At 40.8% G+C, this 15,301-nt stretch overlaps 1 protein-coding gene across 7 annotated transcripts in view; it reads left to right on the forward strand.

The window, feature by feature from the left end:
• Positions 1 to 15,301, forward strand: part of si:dkey-92j12.5 (multiple PDZ domain protein) — a 35,082-nt gene that overhangs the window by 6,907 nt on the left and 12,874 nt on the right. For all 7 annotated transcript variants that reach the window (XM_053855931.1, XM_053855932.1, XM_053855933.1 and 4 more), the window contains 10 exons: positions 106 to 185; positions 388 to 534; positions 1,988 to 2,176; positions 2,264 to 2,425; positions 2,622 to 2,831; positions 3,350 to 3,502; positions 5,378 to 5,498; positions 7,517 to 7,715; positions 12,135 to 12,458; positions 15,031 to 15,180. In XM_053855931.1, coding sequence (XP_053711906.1) covers positions 106 to 185; positions 388 to 534; positions 1,988 to 2,176; positions 2,264 to 2,425; positions 2,622 to 2,831; positions 3,350 to 3,502; positions 5,378 to 5,498; positions 7,517 to 7,715; positions 12,135 to 12,458; positions 15,031 to 15,180 — 1,735 coding nt within the window. The remainder of the gene's footprint in view (positions 1 to 105; positions 186 to 387; positions 535 to 1,987; positions 2,177 to 2,263; positions 2,426 to 2,621; positions 2,832 to 3,349; positions 3,503 to 5,377; positions 5,499 to 7,516; positions 7,716 to 12,134; positions 12,459 to 15,030; positions 15,181 to 15,301) is intronic.

Genomic DNA, 15,301 nt, shown 5'->3' on the forward strand with positions numbered 1-15,301 from the left:
AGAATGAGCACGTGTTGCTTAATGTTCTGTGTAATTCTGAGGTGTTTTTAATCCTTTTCTTTTTTTCTATTTGATTTTCTTCATCTGGGTGTTTGCTGTGTGAAGGAGTAACAATGACACCGGCTGAAGAAGATGCCTTGAGGATGAGGTGGCAGCATGCACTCGGTCCCCGCTATGACGTCGTTGTATGTCTTTTTGTGCTACGGTCTTAAAACCTAGCTGACATTGTATAAATATTTCATCAGAACAACATGTTAATCTTAAATATATACATAATATATAATATTAATAACATCTTAAATATATGCATATATAATATATATAATATATTTCGATACGTTTTCTTTATTTTGTCCTTTTTACTTACTTTACATACTTTTCCCATAGGTGTGTCAGCTGGAGCGCTTCAGTGAAACAAGTGGACTTGGAATTAGTCTCGAGGCCCGAGCTGGACATCATTACCTGTGCTCAGTCTTACCTGAGGGTCCGGTTGGTCAAAGTGGAAAGATCTTTACAGAAGACCAGATACTAGAGGTATCACTTTTGTTATCAAACCATTTTTTTTCATTATCAACAGATAAATACGAGGACATGTCACATCTACAAATCTAAACGTCTATAAAAAGGACTGACTCGAGCTTTGTTCCATCATCATTGTTGTAGTTGGGTGTAGTACAGTTGTTCAAATCCTCAGTTAGAATACCAGTTCTGACAGCCGACCACATAATACCCAGACATATTTAGTGCAGGAAATTGTTTTTTGGAATGAACATTCACTTGAACATCTATGTAGATCAGGGGTCTCAAACTTTCAGCCCATTATGGCCCGCAGGATGCAGTTCCATGGCCTGCCACCAGTCGTCCAATTCGTATGAGTGTGGCCCCAACAGGCCACTCTCTCTTTGTTCTAAGCAAGATAGTTGGTAAACAAAATATAAGTAATAATATATGATTAAATCCCGATAGAAAACTCAACCTGTGTGGCCACCGAAATGATATCTGACATTTGAGGAGATGACTGACTTCATGTTATCATAAGATGTGGTGTAGCATTAATTTCGTCAGATGAGACGAGACAAAATATGTTCCTCAACGTCCCTTTTTCCCATGAGGAAGACAAGACGGCACCAGTGTTATAGCAACACTGATGAAAACTAAGTGAATGCACATTATAGTTTATGAATAAAAACAACACAAACGTTTTGCAAGAAATAGAAAATAAAGGAAAACTCTCTCCTTGTCTCCGTTTAATACACAAGACAAAGCACACAATATTGATGTCGGCAGGTGCTCTGCAACATGGAAACCATCGTAGTCCATCACCACAGTTTAAATGAGATCTGCAGTGCCTTTAGAATGATAATCCCTTTATTAAGGATGAAATCTCATGTGATGAAACATGTTAAAACGGAGCAGAAACCTCAAAACAACCTGAAAACTCGTAATGCATGAGTGAAATGAACATGATCATGGCTGTTTTCAACGTGTATTTAACCGAAAAATCACAAAGAAACATTACTAAATGACTGGACTGCAGCCACATCTTGCAGAACTAAAGCTTGCAAATGTTTTTGTCCGGCTGGATATATTTTATGACAGATCGAGCTGGATGCACGAAGAGACGGACAGGGGGAGGACAACTGCAGACTGGAGCTAGATTTATTTCTCATGATTAAAAGCGACTGTTATTAACAATTCAATGAATGTCAAAACTTTGCTTTGCTTTCCATTTCGGTTTTATTTTATTTTTTATTTTTTTCAAAAAATCCTGGTGGAAACCCGGCATTTTAAGTATGTATTTTATTTAAACCTCTTGATGCTCAACAACAAAAGTATAGCTGTGTTGTTCATAACACCATTTTTATTTTGTTCGTGTTTCTAATAAATATAAAACATGAACAAGTGTAACATTTGTCATGCATATTGAGTTAACAATTGGAACACAAACAGCAAAGTTGCACTGAACAATTTTGTATTCTTTTAATAGGTGAATGGGATTCCATTAATTGGTGAAACACACAAGGAAGTAGTGAATATTTTGAAGGAGCTTCCCTTGAGTGTATGCCTCGTTTGCTGCCGTATCCGACCCCCCACAATTCCCGACAGCGAAGACGAGGACGAAGAGGACGATGTTCAGCTTTCTCTGAAAGAGCTACTGGCCGAATTCAACGATAAGGTGAATTGAGAAATCCTCAGTACTGAGCAGAATTTCTTCTTCAAACATTCATTTCTTTTCTGCTCAAAACCTTTCCATTTCTCCCAGTTGGACCAGGGCTGTGTTATCCCCTGTCCTACAGCTGAGGACATTACAAAGCGCGGCGTGCCCCCCATGTCTCCGCCTCTGGCTATGTGGGAGCGAGACGCTCAGGTGGTGGAGCTGGAGAAAGGAGAGTTAGGACTCGGCTTCAGCATCCTGGACTACCAGGTCAGAGTCATGCCTCTGAGCTTTTTAAATAATGTAACTGAGATTAGAACTTCTCAGCACCACAAAATTGAATTTGGTTAAGCAAGGCTGCAGAAATTAATTTTAAATTTTGATTTACAACCTTATCATGTAAACTGAGTTCACTTTTTCATTGTGCTCTAAAGTCCACTTTATATGGTCATCATGTGTGCTGCAGGATCCAGAGGATGCCACAAAGACTGTCTTAGTCATTCGGTCCTTGGTACCAGGTGGAGTTGCAGACCAAGATGGCCACCTCCTTCCTGGAGATCGTCTCCTGTTTGTCAATGATGTTGACCTGGAAGGCTCCAGTCTGGATTATGCTGTGCATGTCCTGAAATCCACTGGATACGGCCCTGTCCGCATCGGTGTTGCCAAGCCGCTCCCAGTACGTGTAACTCTACTTCATGTTTACCAGAATATCAATAGGTGCTAATCTAACTGAGTACATCAAAGACAACAGGTTCATTGTAGTAGTAAATAAATACAAGTAACTATTATAGTAAGTAAATGTTCACCTTACAGTCAACAGTCTTACAATCCACCTAAATGCCATACAATATAGATGGATTAATTTTGCAGATTCAGCCTTCCATGACTCCTCTCCTTGTGTCCATTTTCCATACTCTAATAGCCAGTTAAATTAACTGTATTACACAGGAAACTGTTGGCAAGACTGAAATCAAGAACTGCAGCATGTGTTTTCTTTACACTCATCTTTGTTGTCGTTGTGCAGTGTCATAGTAACAAGGAAGAGAGTCCAGTTACAGGCCCTTTGAATATTTAATGTAGTTGAGGGTATGAACGCTTTGCACGACTCCATATGTAGACAGGACGGAGGCTGTCTAATTTAGTCACCTCATTGGCTTCAAAATTCATTCATTCTTTGATGTTTCCGGTTCTCAGCTGGAACTTTGTGGCGGCTTGACACCCATCGCTGAGGGCAGTGTGCTGGTTACCTGCGATGACAATGAAATCCATTCTCAGGTCGGCCTGTTAGCCGAGGCTAACAGTCACACTTGGAACAACAGCTTCACGCAGCCATATTACACAGTAACGGTAAGTAATGTCAGTTGCAATGTAATATGTGTCATAACTATGTGTGCCGTTCTATTTTAAATTCACTGTGGATTTCTTCCACTAGAGGCACCTGAATACAAACCATTTATGTGCATGAGCTTATTTGCCTTGCATTATTGTAAAGCTGCAGTTTCACTATTCACCCATGTGAGAGGCATCACTCATCTTCAAGTTAACTGTTGGATTGGATTTTAGTTGTACTTCTAGAGATGCTGTTTCTTGTGTCTCCAGCCTCACGATCAGTGGGCCAGCACAGAGAAAGTGCACGGTGTCAGACTAGTTTATCTCCTGGCCTCAATGCAGTTCCATTGAGACAAGCTTTTGTAGTCGTCTTGGCTCAGTTGCAGCCGTTTGTCTGGTGGTGAAAGTCCATCGCTTTAATTATAGCAAAACAGGAGTGACCTCAAGCTCGTATTTGTACTCTCAACAGCAGAATTCTTCTGGTCCTTATTTTCCTGATGGATGACTTGTTTACATGTCACATTGGAGTCCATTCTCTGATCATTTTTGATTCGATAAAATGTTCCGTCTGGTACCAGGGACTTCAGATGTGAGCAATTAGCAGTCTGGATTATGCAAATCCTTGAAAATAGGACTTTCTGCTGACTTTGCTGTATATGGGGGCACAATTACTCCATGGTTGCAAAAGTATTTCAGACAAACTCTTCTTTCTCTTCTTCAAACTCTTAGTTCTTTCAAGCGCTTTTCTCTGAAGTGAGTCCATTACACTGAGACAAAATAACAATTCCTCACTCTTAACATTGGATCTTGCATTATGGATTGCACAAACATTTCATGTGACACAGTACATGATGATGTCAGGCTCAAATCGTAAGAAGGCGTCATTTATGTACATCAGGAAAGTGGACTTTTGTGCCCTTTGTTGACATGGTTGACACATTAGGTTTTCATATCCTAACACCGTGGGCAGTGCCCCACGTAAGAGAAAGACAGAGTTTGGGGTTAAGTAAGCCATGGGATGGTGCTCCTCTCATTCTCCACATAATAACGTGTCAATTGATATGCACTCTGAAGCTCCTGGGTTTTTTTTACGGCCTACTATAGTTTTTTGCTCTGTTTATTGAAAAGTTGTTTTTTTTTTTCTTTTTGAAAAGGAGGCATTGTTTTCATTCTGGTCTTTCACGCTTTCGTCATTCATGCGGCTTGGTTCCTAAATTATACAACCTTAAGCTAAGATGATCACAATCTTGATCACAAACATCCTTCCATTGTTATGATATGAGTCCGCCGAGCAGGACTTTTGCGCTGGGAGGGCTCTGAATTTGTGTGTACCAGATGCCTGCGATTAGCTGTGAGTGGTACATGCTTTTAGTTGACAAGATGCGACATAGAGGTGTCACATGGATGCACACCTTGGTCTTCCTGCTCATGCAGCTCAACGTTGACTTTTCTGGGTCATGACAATACAGTTCAAACTGAAGAGCATCTAAGAACCCGACAAACTTGTGATGCATCTAAGAACCGAGTATTTTCTCACCCTTACACACACACTACAAAGAGAGGCATCAAAGCCACAGTAGTGTCAGAAGCACATTGATGCTTGAGCTGTCTGTAGAGGTTCAAACACTATCTCTTTGCTGCAACTTTTTCTTTGAGAGTGGCTCAAAGAAACCAGAGGCATCGACTTTCCTGTATATTTTACTCTGCATGCCTTCTTTCAAGAAAGTAAAAACTTAAATACATTTGTTACTTTTCATGCCTGCAAGGTTTTTTTTGCAATTAAGATGTATAAGAGACTCAGAGTACGCCGAGTTCATGGCTATGGTTCTCCTCGAAAAATACAGATCCGAACAAATTTGTCAAGCATTCATTTATTTATTTATTGTCTTCCAGGAAAATCGGCCACGACAGAGATTTGGCATCATGGAAAATAACTCGAACACCCAAGATCCCCCGACAGCGCACATGAATTTTGAGAGGACAGTCACTGTTGATCGGGGCAGCCAAAGCCTTGGTATGTTCTCCATATTTATCATGATGATGGTGACTTGGTTTGTATACGTCGTTGGCACGACAGTAATGGCCATATTTCACCGAGCTGATGTCGAATGAGCTTAACTGAAATGATGTGGGGAAGTGGACCAGAGAGAAAGTAGTGCTGCGTAGGATCAGTCCAAAACTATACTATATACTAGATATGAAATTATTCTATGTATAAATATTTCTATATTATATTTAAAAAAGAATATCACTATTGTTTTTCTGTTAGTTGAGTGATTATATTTTCCATGTAATCCTGTACATTCATGATTAACTCCTCATATATTCAGTTAAACTCTTATGCCATATTTCCATTGTTAGATTTCCTCTGCAACAATATTTGGGGAAGGTTTCACCGTATGCTACGTCAAATCACTGTGGCCTTTAAGTAATTGATCTACAATGGACTTAATATTCCGTCTCACTGGGCTCCGATCTGCTAACTTCCATGTAAATGCCAGGTGTTTGACCTTGATGGCTGCTTTCAGTCGTGACCTTTGTTACGGAGCTGAATTCTTTGCTTGAATGGCAAATTAGAGTCCTCCCTTCAGTTGAAGTTTCTGTCTGTGTTTTCTGGGAAGAAACCTAAATGTCTGCCGATGCCGCTGTCTAATCCTGTAGTAAGTGATAACTGAGGACAGTGCAACCCGATGCAGTCAGTCTGTTTTCTGCGTCCATTGAGTCAAAAGATACATGTTTTTGGTCTGAAACTTTTGGCTGTCATTTGGTCATTTTGGTCTATACATGTTTTTATGAAATGATAAGGTGGAGAGTTTGCACATTTTTGTTTGTTTTACAAATTGGAACTGTGATAAACAGCGTCCAATAGCTTTATGATTTGTCATTTAATATGGATTCATCTTGGCTGAAGAAGTGTTTGATTATTAGATGTAGACCTGGGGTGGCTCTATAGATTTCAGGAACTTATATTACCGTAAATAACCTACTTATTTCTACATGTACTAGCAGCTTATTAGCCTGTAATTACATATGATAAAGTACCTATTAGTGTCTTGTTATGCTTGAGTACATTTAATCCAGGACTGGTCACCAAAAGTTTACTCAAAACAACATTGTAATTGCTGATTATTGACCGTAAATAGGCAAGTAATTTGTTTATTAATAGTTAATATGTAAAGTATTACAGTTTTTAGTCACGTATTCTCATCTAATGGAATGTTTTTTCACTGCACACATCCGAAAAAATGTACTCGACTCCTTTGGGCGATGAGCACTGAGTTTTCGGTTGATACGAGTGAGGAAATGTGCATTCTCTCCGAATAGTGTCATCATTTCACCATCATTTTTTGCAGTCATCGGTCATGCTGTCTTTAAGTTGTGCTCCCCTAAATAGATATCTATGTCTCAAGTCTACTGTATTCCTGGCACTATGATTGTATTGTAATTTGAATGTCTGATAAAAGATAATAAACTATTTATTTGATTAAACAAAACAGTCATTTTTTGACCATCTTCAAATTCTGTACGACCATAGTGTTGTGGATGTGAATAGTGCAGTAGATTTGTGAGGCTTCAGTTTGGTGTTAGATGGCCGTTTCCTGTGTTTGCGCACACGTGTACATGTGAGCCTTAGTTTACCTGCTTCCGTCGGGTTGTGTTAATGAAGCGTTCTTGTAATCTGCCTAGTGTCCTGTGTAATAACGCCAAAGTCGTGTGTTTGTTGGACTGTTCAACGTTATCCCTCTAGTCACCTGCGCACTCTGCCCTGACGCTGTTAGTCTGGGTGTGCTCACATTGGAGCAGTGTGACTGTGAGGGTCAGGACTGTGTAAATGTCAAGCATGGGTAGCCATGTTTGTGTGCTAATCTGCCTAGTGTCTGTCTTGATTATAACAGTGTCAAGTGTTTGGGCCACTGTCTGTCTGTTTGGCATAAAATCAAAGTAGCCTAAGCCAACCCTCCACTCACTGCAGCCGGTGTGTGTGTGTGTGCGTGTGCACGTGTCTGTGTCCGTGTGCTTGTGGGCTGGCAGGGATGTCTGTGAGTGCTATCAAGGACGGCTCAGGCCTGCTGGTGCGGAGTGTTGTCCAGGGGGGGGCTGTGTGCCAGGATGGCAGACTAGGGGTGGGTGACGTCATCTTGGCTTTCAATGGAGAGTCTACATGCAGCCTGAACACCGCCAAAGCCAGAGCGATGCTTCGGAGACACTCTGTTCTTGGACCTGAGATCAGGTGAGCCGCCATGACATTTGTCACCTTCAAAGGTACACAACCGTCCGTACTCTTTAATCGTGATGGATGCCAACTTCATACATGTATGTACATGTATGTGTACGTATATATATATATATATATATATATATATATATATATATATATATATATATATATATATATATATATATATATATATATATATATATATATATATACACACACACACACATATATATATATATATATATATATATATATACACACATATATATGTACATATATAAGTAATATATATCATAACAAATCTTTCTGTTTGTTTTATAAACGTACATATATATAAGTTTTATTATTATTATTATTATGTTTTTGACTGCACATTTTCCAAAGCACCGATTGTGATTAGAGTTTTATTTTTGCATTACTTTCCCTTAGAATATGCACTATATTTCATTGTATTTTTTCAGATGAGCCATCTTTTAAAATCATTTGCGTGAATATAGTGCAAATTGCTGTTTTACTGACACACTCCGAAGTAAACATGGGGGTTTGCAGCATAAGACTGGCGTTCAGTGCAGGCCATAATCCTTCATCTCTGGTTCTGTCTGTCATTTCTAATATGATAGAGGAGAGAATGACGGCTCTTTCTAATAAAAGTGATGTGGTGCTGACACCGTGGTGGTACATTCATGACACCTCCTAATACGGAACAAATCGCATGGCATGATGGTTCAATAAGGGCCGCTTAGTTTAGTGTTTATCAACCGGTGTGCCGCGGCACACTGGGGACTGTCAGGCCTGCCGTGGGAAATGATCTAGTTTCATCTATTCCACCACATTCACCTAATTTGTCTGGAGATAGAGGTGGGCTATAACATGAACAATTAGAACGTGTTGACCATCAATCCAACGTGAGGATGCCATGTATTCGTATGTGACACTCATTCGATACACTACAGATCTATGCTGATGCGCTGGTTCATTCATCACTTGCAGCTGAGCTGCACACGGTGCTACTCTTCCCACACACATCGAAATGTGCAACTTTGAGTTTTTTTTAACTTGATGGGACTCTAACTTGACCACACACCTTCAAGACAGAGTGATGGATTGGTCCTTGTCGGAACAGCGAGAGGTAGCAGAACAGCTAACATGATGTCTCACTTAAAAAAACTTTATTGACACTGGTACAGTAGATCAGCAAAGTTTGCTTTGCCGTTTAAAAGTTGGCTGAAGCTAAATGCAGAACCAAACAATTTTGTCCCAAAATAGCTAAGGTGAATAATGTTAAAAATGTTGTCTGGAATTTTTTTTAATTTAAATAAATAAATAAATGTAGATCAACCCTTTCTGGAGACTCGTTTAAACAAATGCATTTTCTGCTATTTGTTTCTGCTATTAACATGCTAAAATAGCGGGGTGTCAGTAGGTACAGTTTTTCACAAATTAAAAGGAATTTTACTACAGGACTAAGTACAATTGCGCTTTGGCCGAGGTTCCTTTGGTGGTGTGCCTTGGAATATTTTCAACAAACAAAGTGTGCCATGGCTTAAAAAAACACTCAGTTGACCCGTCCAATAAGGGACATTTTCTTATTTCAAGAGACAGGTGGCAACCGTAACAGCAAGTCAGCCTCCTTTGCTTCATCCGATCTTGATCGTCTTCTTGTCCTCATTCACCACATCCTTGAACCTTTTCCAGTTCTCTTTTTTCGACTGGTATCTCCATAACCTTATCCAACATGTCCTTGCCGATCTATCTCCGTGTGGCTTTTTTACTTAATCTCCTTTCCCCCCCAAATGAGCTAATATGGTTGTTTCTGATTTTGTCCTTCCTCGTCACTTGCAGTGTGTCTTCAACACTGCCACTTCTAGCTCTGCTTCCTGTCTTTGTGTCAGAGCCACAACCTCTGCACTATACATCATGGCAGGTCTCACCACTGTCCTTGAGCTGTCACGAGTCTGCCATAGAGCTCCTCTGACAGTAGTATATCCAGCTCGTACCATCACCCCTCTAGCTTCTACTCCACTTCCTCTCAACTCGCTTGAGAACGCTATGTCATCAGCAAATATCGTAGTCCAATGATGTTTATGGAGACTCCTCTCTAGCCTTGTCTGTCCATCACTGTATTAAACCAAGACAAGCTGAGAGCTGATCCCTGATGTAATCCTACTCTCACCTTGAATCCCTTGTCCACTCCTTACACCACACCTCACCAGTCTTACTGTCTAGGAATCAAATTATATATTAGCATGAGTCACACCCATGCGTTTATTTCTTGCTGTCCCATCCCAGGGTGGGCAAATAAACTCCATCAGGGGCCTCATTCTGATACGAGTGCGAGGGGCCGTCACGCCGAAAGGAAAAGAATATTATATGTACCTTAAATTTTGCTACTCCACTAATCACTATTATAAAATAAGAACGTATAATCACGCCATAACATGAGATCCATAAAATCATATTTATGGTTGTATTTTTGTTGATTTAATATACATTTAATTTAAAGATTAGCAATATAAATATATAAATGACAGATATTTGACGATCTTTTTAAGTGGAAACTATTGTTAAAACATCATGATATAGACTAACTTTCTTCAAATAACTTTCAATTTGTCTTTTTTTGGGGGGGTGAACAATTAAAAAGGGAGCCGACAAAAATCACTGAGTTGCTATTTCAAATGTTTCTAGGATAATCACTCATCACTGATGCATTCTCCCTCTGTTTTCCCAGCTACTTAAGTGATTGACTTAAGTGAGACAAACATTCTAAATATGACCTGATGAAAATATTCACAACATGGCTTCGAGGAAAATTGAGGAACTCATTACAGCGCTCTTCAGTGTGCCACGTTGCAAATGCTGATTGAAGATGTAACCTCACCTCCACAACCCCGTTTCCCAGCACAACACCTACTCACGCTTTTCAGTCCACTCACACACACACACACACACACACACCAATATGCGCTCAGGACCATGGACAGCCTTTGAATTCACTAACCTCCAAAAACAACCAATCTGCGAGAGCTGTTTGAATAATTCATCGACCCGCTCCCCTTGAACAGCGCACATCTGAATGAAAGAGCACTCTAAATAGCCTCTTGTTGATGCACACATAAGCGCAAGATTCACGTGCATCACGTCTTTTTTGATCACCAGCAGAGACACAATTATACATCGTACAAATGCCTCTTGTCGACAGGCCCCTTGGCAATCTAGCAGAAAGTGGAGGCAGATGAATTGCTTTGGAATGCTCAAAATAGGACTGAGTTAAGGGTGATGGCTTGTCATTATGTAGCTGCCTGTGCGAGACCTGACACATTGTCCACACAGCTCAGTCACGACTGTTTAGCGTCGTCCTCCCAATTCCATCTGCCACTATTAGCCCCCGAGATAAATTGGTTTTCCCTGGATCGAGGCGCTACAGCTATGGCTATAGGTAGGTTCACACCAATGGAGAGATGCTATTGGCAGCTTTATTGAGCCCCAGGTTCCGAATACATTTAATCATATTTAATCCTGCCAGGCCAACCGTTTATTGACTTTAAATGCCAGAAGGGTAGAACTTTGCTTCTTGTGACCGCAGTAATGAGCTTGTGGAGGCGTGAGGGATTCTATTTTCAGTGAGGTTTGTGGTCACCTTCCTTGAGAGATGCATTAATATTTTTATTATTATTTGTGGTGCGTTTTGCATCAACACTGTGAGCAGGAAAGTAATGCGATGCTCAGTGAAACTAGGGAGCTGACCCCTACTTGAAACATGACATGCTCCTTGTGTGAGTGATCAGCCCCATCAGCCTCCTCGGAAAGACCCAGGGTACAGCTGCTGCTTATCTGGGGGGAAAAAACAAAACAAAACATTGAGGTGGTTCGGTCTCCTCATGAGGTTTGTCGTCTGGTCGCCATTCTTAAGTGGTTTTCCACTTTCATTCAGCTGGTGGGGAACTGCAAGGCAAACAGAGTGGATGAAGGGGTCACGTTTCCACTCTGACTGGGCAATTGAGTATACCACAGTAGAAGATGGCTGCAAAACAAACAACGACAACAAAATGCAGAAATACAAAGTAAAAAATTAATTAGTTTTTTTTTTTTTTATAAAACAGAAAATGTGTACATACATGGTTTATTTGAAGATATCGGACAGTAAGTGAATGTAGTCTCACATCAATTTCAGCTAATCTTTCTAATGTAACTGTTCAGTTGTGAAATTAAGAAACCAACTAGATTAGCTGCCTGAGGTATATTCTCCACCTTGACGCATATTATGATGTTACATTTTCAAAGTAAAGCTTTTTTACTTTGTACATCGTATTGAGCCACACATTCCTTTTGAGTTTTGTCGATTCCTGAATCACTGTTTCCTTTACAATTCTGAAGATACAGTGTCTGAGATGTTTCTACCGTCTGCTCCTTCCTTCCCATTTCCTTTAGCATAACTTATGTTGCAGCGCACCAGGTGGACGAGTATCGCGCACAGCTATGTCTGCCGTCTATTACCTCAGTCCAAGAGGGAGCGTTGTGTTCCACGCCGACACCTCCAACCGGCTCTCCTGAACCTCCCATGCTGGCTTCTGCCAGAACTCCCAGTCCAGATCTCAAAGTGACTCAGCCGTCGTCAGCACTTCGACATTCTGCCTCTGTCAAAGGTCATGCAGCTGCTCCGAGTGCTGTCCCGATCAAGAGCGCTCTGTCATTCAGAAGTCCTCTGCAAAGCCTGGCTGTTGTGCCCACGATCCACCCAGCTCCTGACTCAAGGTAAAGTCTACTCTGGGTATGTTTGCACATGTAGGCCTGAGCTCATCTTGAGCAGTGCATTTTGGAGCCAATTGGCTAGGAGTTGTATACAGTGTATATGTAGAGTGCATTTTGGTGCACGGCAGGCAGGTGAAACCAGATAAAAAAGACAACAAGTAACATCGGAGACGGTTTGTTGTGTTATATACAACCCAATTAAGGTTTTTAGAACGCTATTATTAATCATTGTTTGGCGTAAAGAGTTTTTGAAGTACTAAGAAATGGTGTTTTGCAGCGGGAAGTGTAATTTTCCTCCCTCCCTCACTCCCTCCCTCCCTGTATTTTTTTTTGTGAGAGTGAAGGCTTTTATGAATGTTGAATCTCTGTGTTATATTTAGCTTTTCCCTTATAAATCTTGGTGCTGACTGTCAGCAGAAATGAATTGTTTCACTTCCGTCTCTCCCTTCCATCGCTCCATCTTCTCGCTCTTGCCCCGCTTCTCCATCCCTCACGCCTATTTTCCTATCAGTCCTATTTTTAAAGCAGGGCTATTGTGCTGTACTCTGCTGGAATGTCCGTATTGTTAGTGCCTCTTTTTTCCCTTCCTCATTCACTGGTCCTCGTCCCGTCATTTCACGTTCCTCTGCTATGCCTCCCCTACCGAGACCACCCTGTTTCAGGCCAGGTGGACATGGCTGTTCCACTGTCATTTGTAACGTGACTGAGTATAGGTTCCTACTGTGCAGATAGCACCGCTATCACTCACCTCCGTGGCGTTATTGCAGACCTGCACCGTTAAACATATTCATGAAAAATGCTGCCCCCAACCTCTCTTTCTTTCTTTCTCTCTTTCAAACAGACGCATAAATACAGAGCCTGAGCAGCGGTAGGCATGCATTTTCATAGCTGTAAGAGCATGAAGTTGTGTGTCCTCACCACGTCTGCCAAGATAGACTGCTGACAGCCATGTCTCACTTTGTCTGGGGTCTCAAAAATACTAAATCGTGTCACAATGGATGCTTAGTCACATCCTACTGTATATGCCCGTGTCCTTGTGTACACTAAATTTTGTACACTGAACCGTCTATATTTGTAGGTTTTCTGTTTCTCACAGTGATATGATCATATATCTTTCAAATAAAAATGGTTTACCCTTAATCATAAAGGCAGATTCCTAGACCCTAACCATTGTGCATGCTCCGCCCACTAACAGACTTCACTCTTGGTTTATCCCTTAGAGGGCTTCGCATGTCCTCATAGAACTGGGGTTACATCCTGGTACCATTTATATTTCGTACACCGCCCTATGACAGACTTCGCTATGGGTTTATAACTTAAGTGAAGGCGATAGGAATAAACCAACAGCAAAGTCAGTTAGAGGGCAGAGCATTTATAAAATAGAACAGGTAACTTGTATGCCTGTTTGTGCTTAAATGAAGAGAAGCGTCTGATGTTTTTAAGCCAGAGTGCAAATAACGTCATCATTATCTGGTTAATTTCTTTTTGAAGTGGCAGTGTCTCTTGTCTTCGGTGCTCTCTTAAAGGGGCCTTATCCAGCTCATTTTGAATTGACCTCGGTTCTACCTCCATGTTTCGCCTGATAAAATGTCAAAAGTCATTTTCAGTAGGAACGTCCCAAACTGAACATGATTTGCTACTTCATAATATAAAATGCTACCTAATCCATCATAATATAATTCATGTATTAATACATCTTAATATAATATATTCTAATAATATCAGCACAACTCATTTACCGTTCCTCATCGTGGGTGGTCTGGTTATGACATCACATTGTTTAATGTGGTGTGCTGACAAATGTTCCCTGTTGACGAAACTGCCTTTTTGATGTATCTGCATCATTTGTGTATCTAATACAATACAATAAGAATCATTTAAAATGTGTATTTTTATTTTTATAATTGATTCATCGTGACTCAGAGGCACAGTGAGGAATTGGCCAGCTCACTCATCACTTATCCAGGCCGTGGCCAGAAACAGGCGATCCGCCCACTTGGACAAACAAAGCACAAAGAAGGCAGGGTGAGGATCAGAATCCAGGTCACAAGCCAAAGAGTCAACCATACCAGTCTGGTTTAGCCAGGTTTAGTTTTCAGTGGGCGCAAGTAATTCTAACTGGGTCCAGAATTGTAGATTGGAGGTCAAAAGGGCAGGCTGCGAGGGAATAATAATGCTCTAAAAAGAGGAGGGTGGATTCCAAGTGTGGCAGGTTGTGAGGGGATGATGCCTGGTATATAAGGACATAGTGATTAATGGAAAGAAGGTCAGTTGAGGAGAGGGTGTTAAAATTCAGGGGCGGAGAGTGGGAAAGAACTGAGGGCTGAGAAATTATGAGTCACATCTGAAAAGACACTAGCAAGAGAAAGGAAAACAGGGATTCCGTTTTGTGTTTTAGGTCACATTCATCACCAGTATAACAGTGTCCGTTTCATTGATCCACACAGATTCACAATAATGAACGTCTCATGTGACATCCTGTCCATCTCCATTTGTTGTTCTTACTTTGCAATTACCAAATATCAAGTAACTAAAAATACTTTTTGATGTCATACTGTTTCTTCTGGACCTCTAGTTGGATGAAGTGTCTCACAAAGAGCGATAAGCAAGATGAGGCAAAGGAGAAATACCATTTGGGTAAAACGTTGGAGTTACACGTTGACGGCGTGAAGGATGAAGAAGAGTTTCATTCTCATCCGCCGGTATCATGGGATCAGCCCAGAAGGTCAGTAGATTTTGTAAGTAATGCTATTTTAGCTATTATTTTTCTTCATACCAGCGTCGCTCAGTCTGATTAAAGTGTGTCCCAGTTTTGCTCTCAGCAGGCGCTGAAAAGAGCAGTTATT

This window comes from Synchiropus splendidus, chromosome 2, assembly GCF_027744825.2.
Source record: "Synchiropus splendidus isolate RoL2022-P1 chromosome 2, RoL_Sspl_1.0, whole genome shotgun sequence".
Taxonomy (NCBI): domain Eukaryota; kingdom Metazoa; phylum Chordata; class Actinopteri; order Syngnathiformes; family Callionymidae; genus Synchiropus; species Synchiropus splendidus.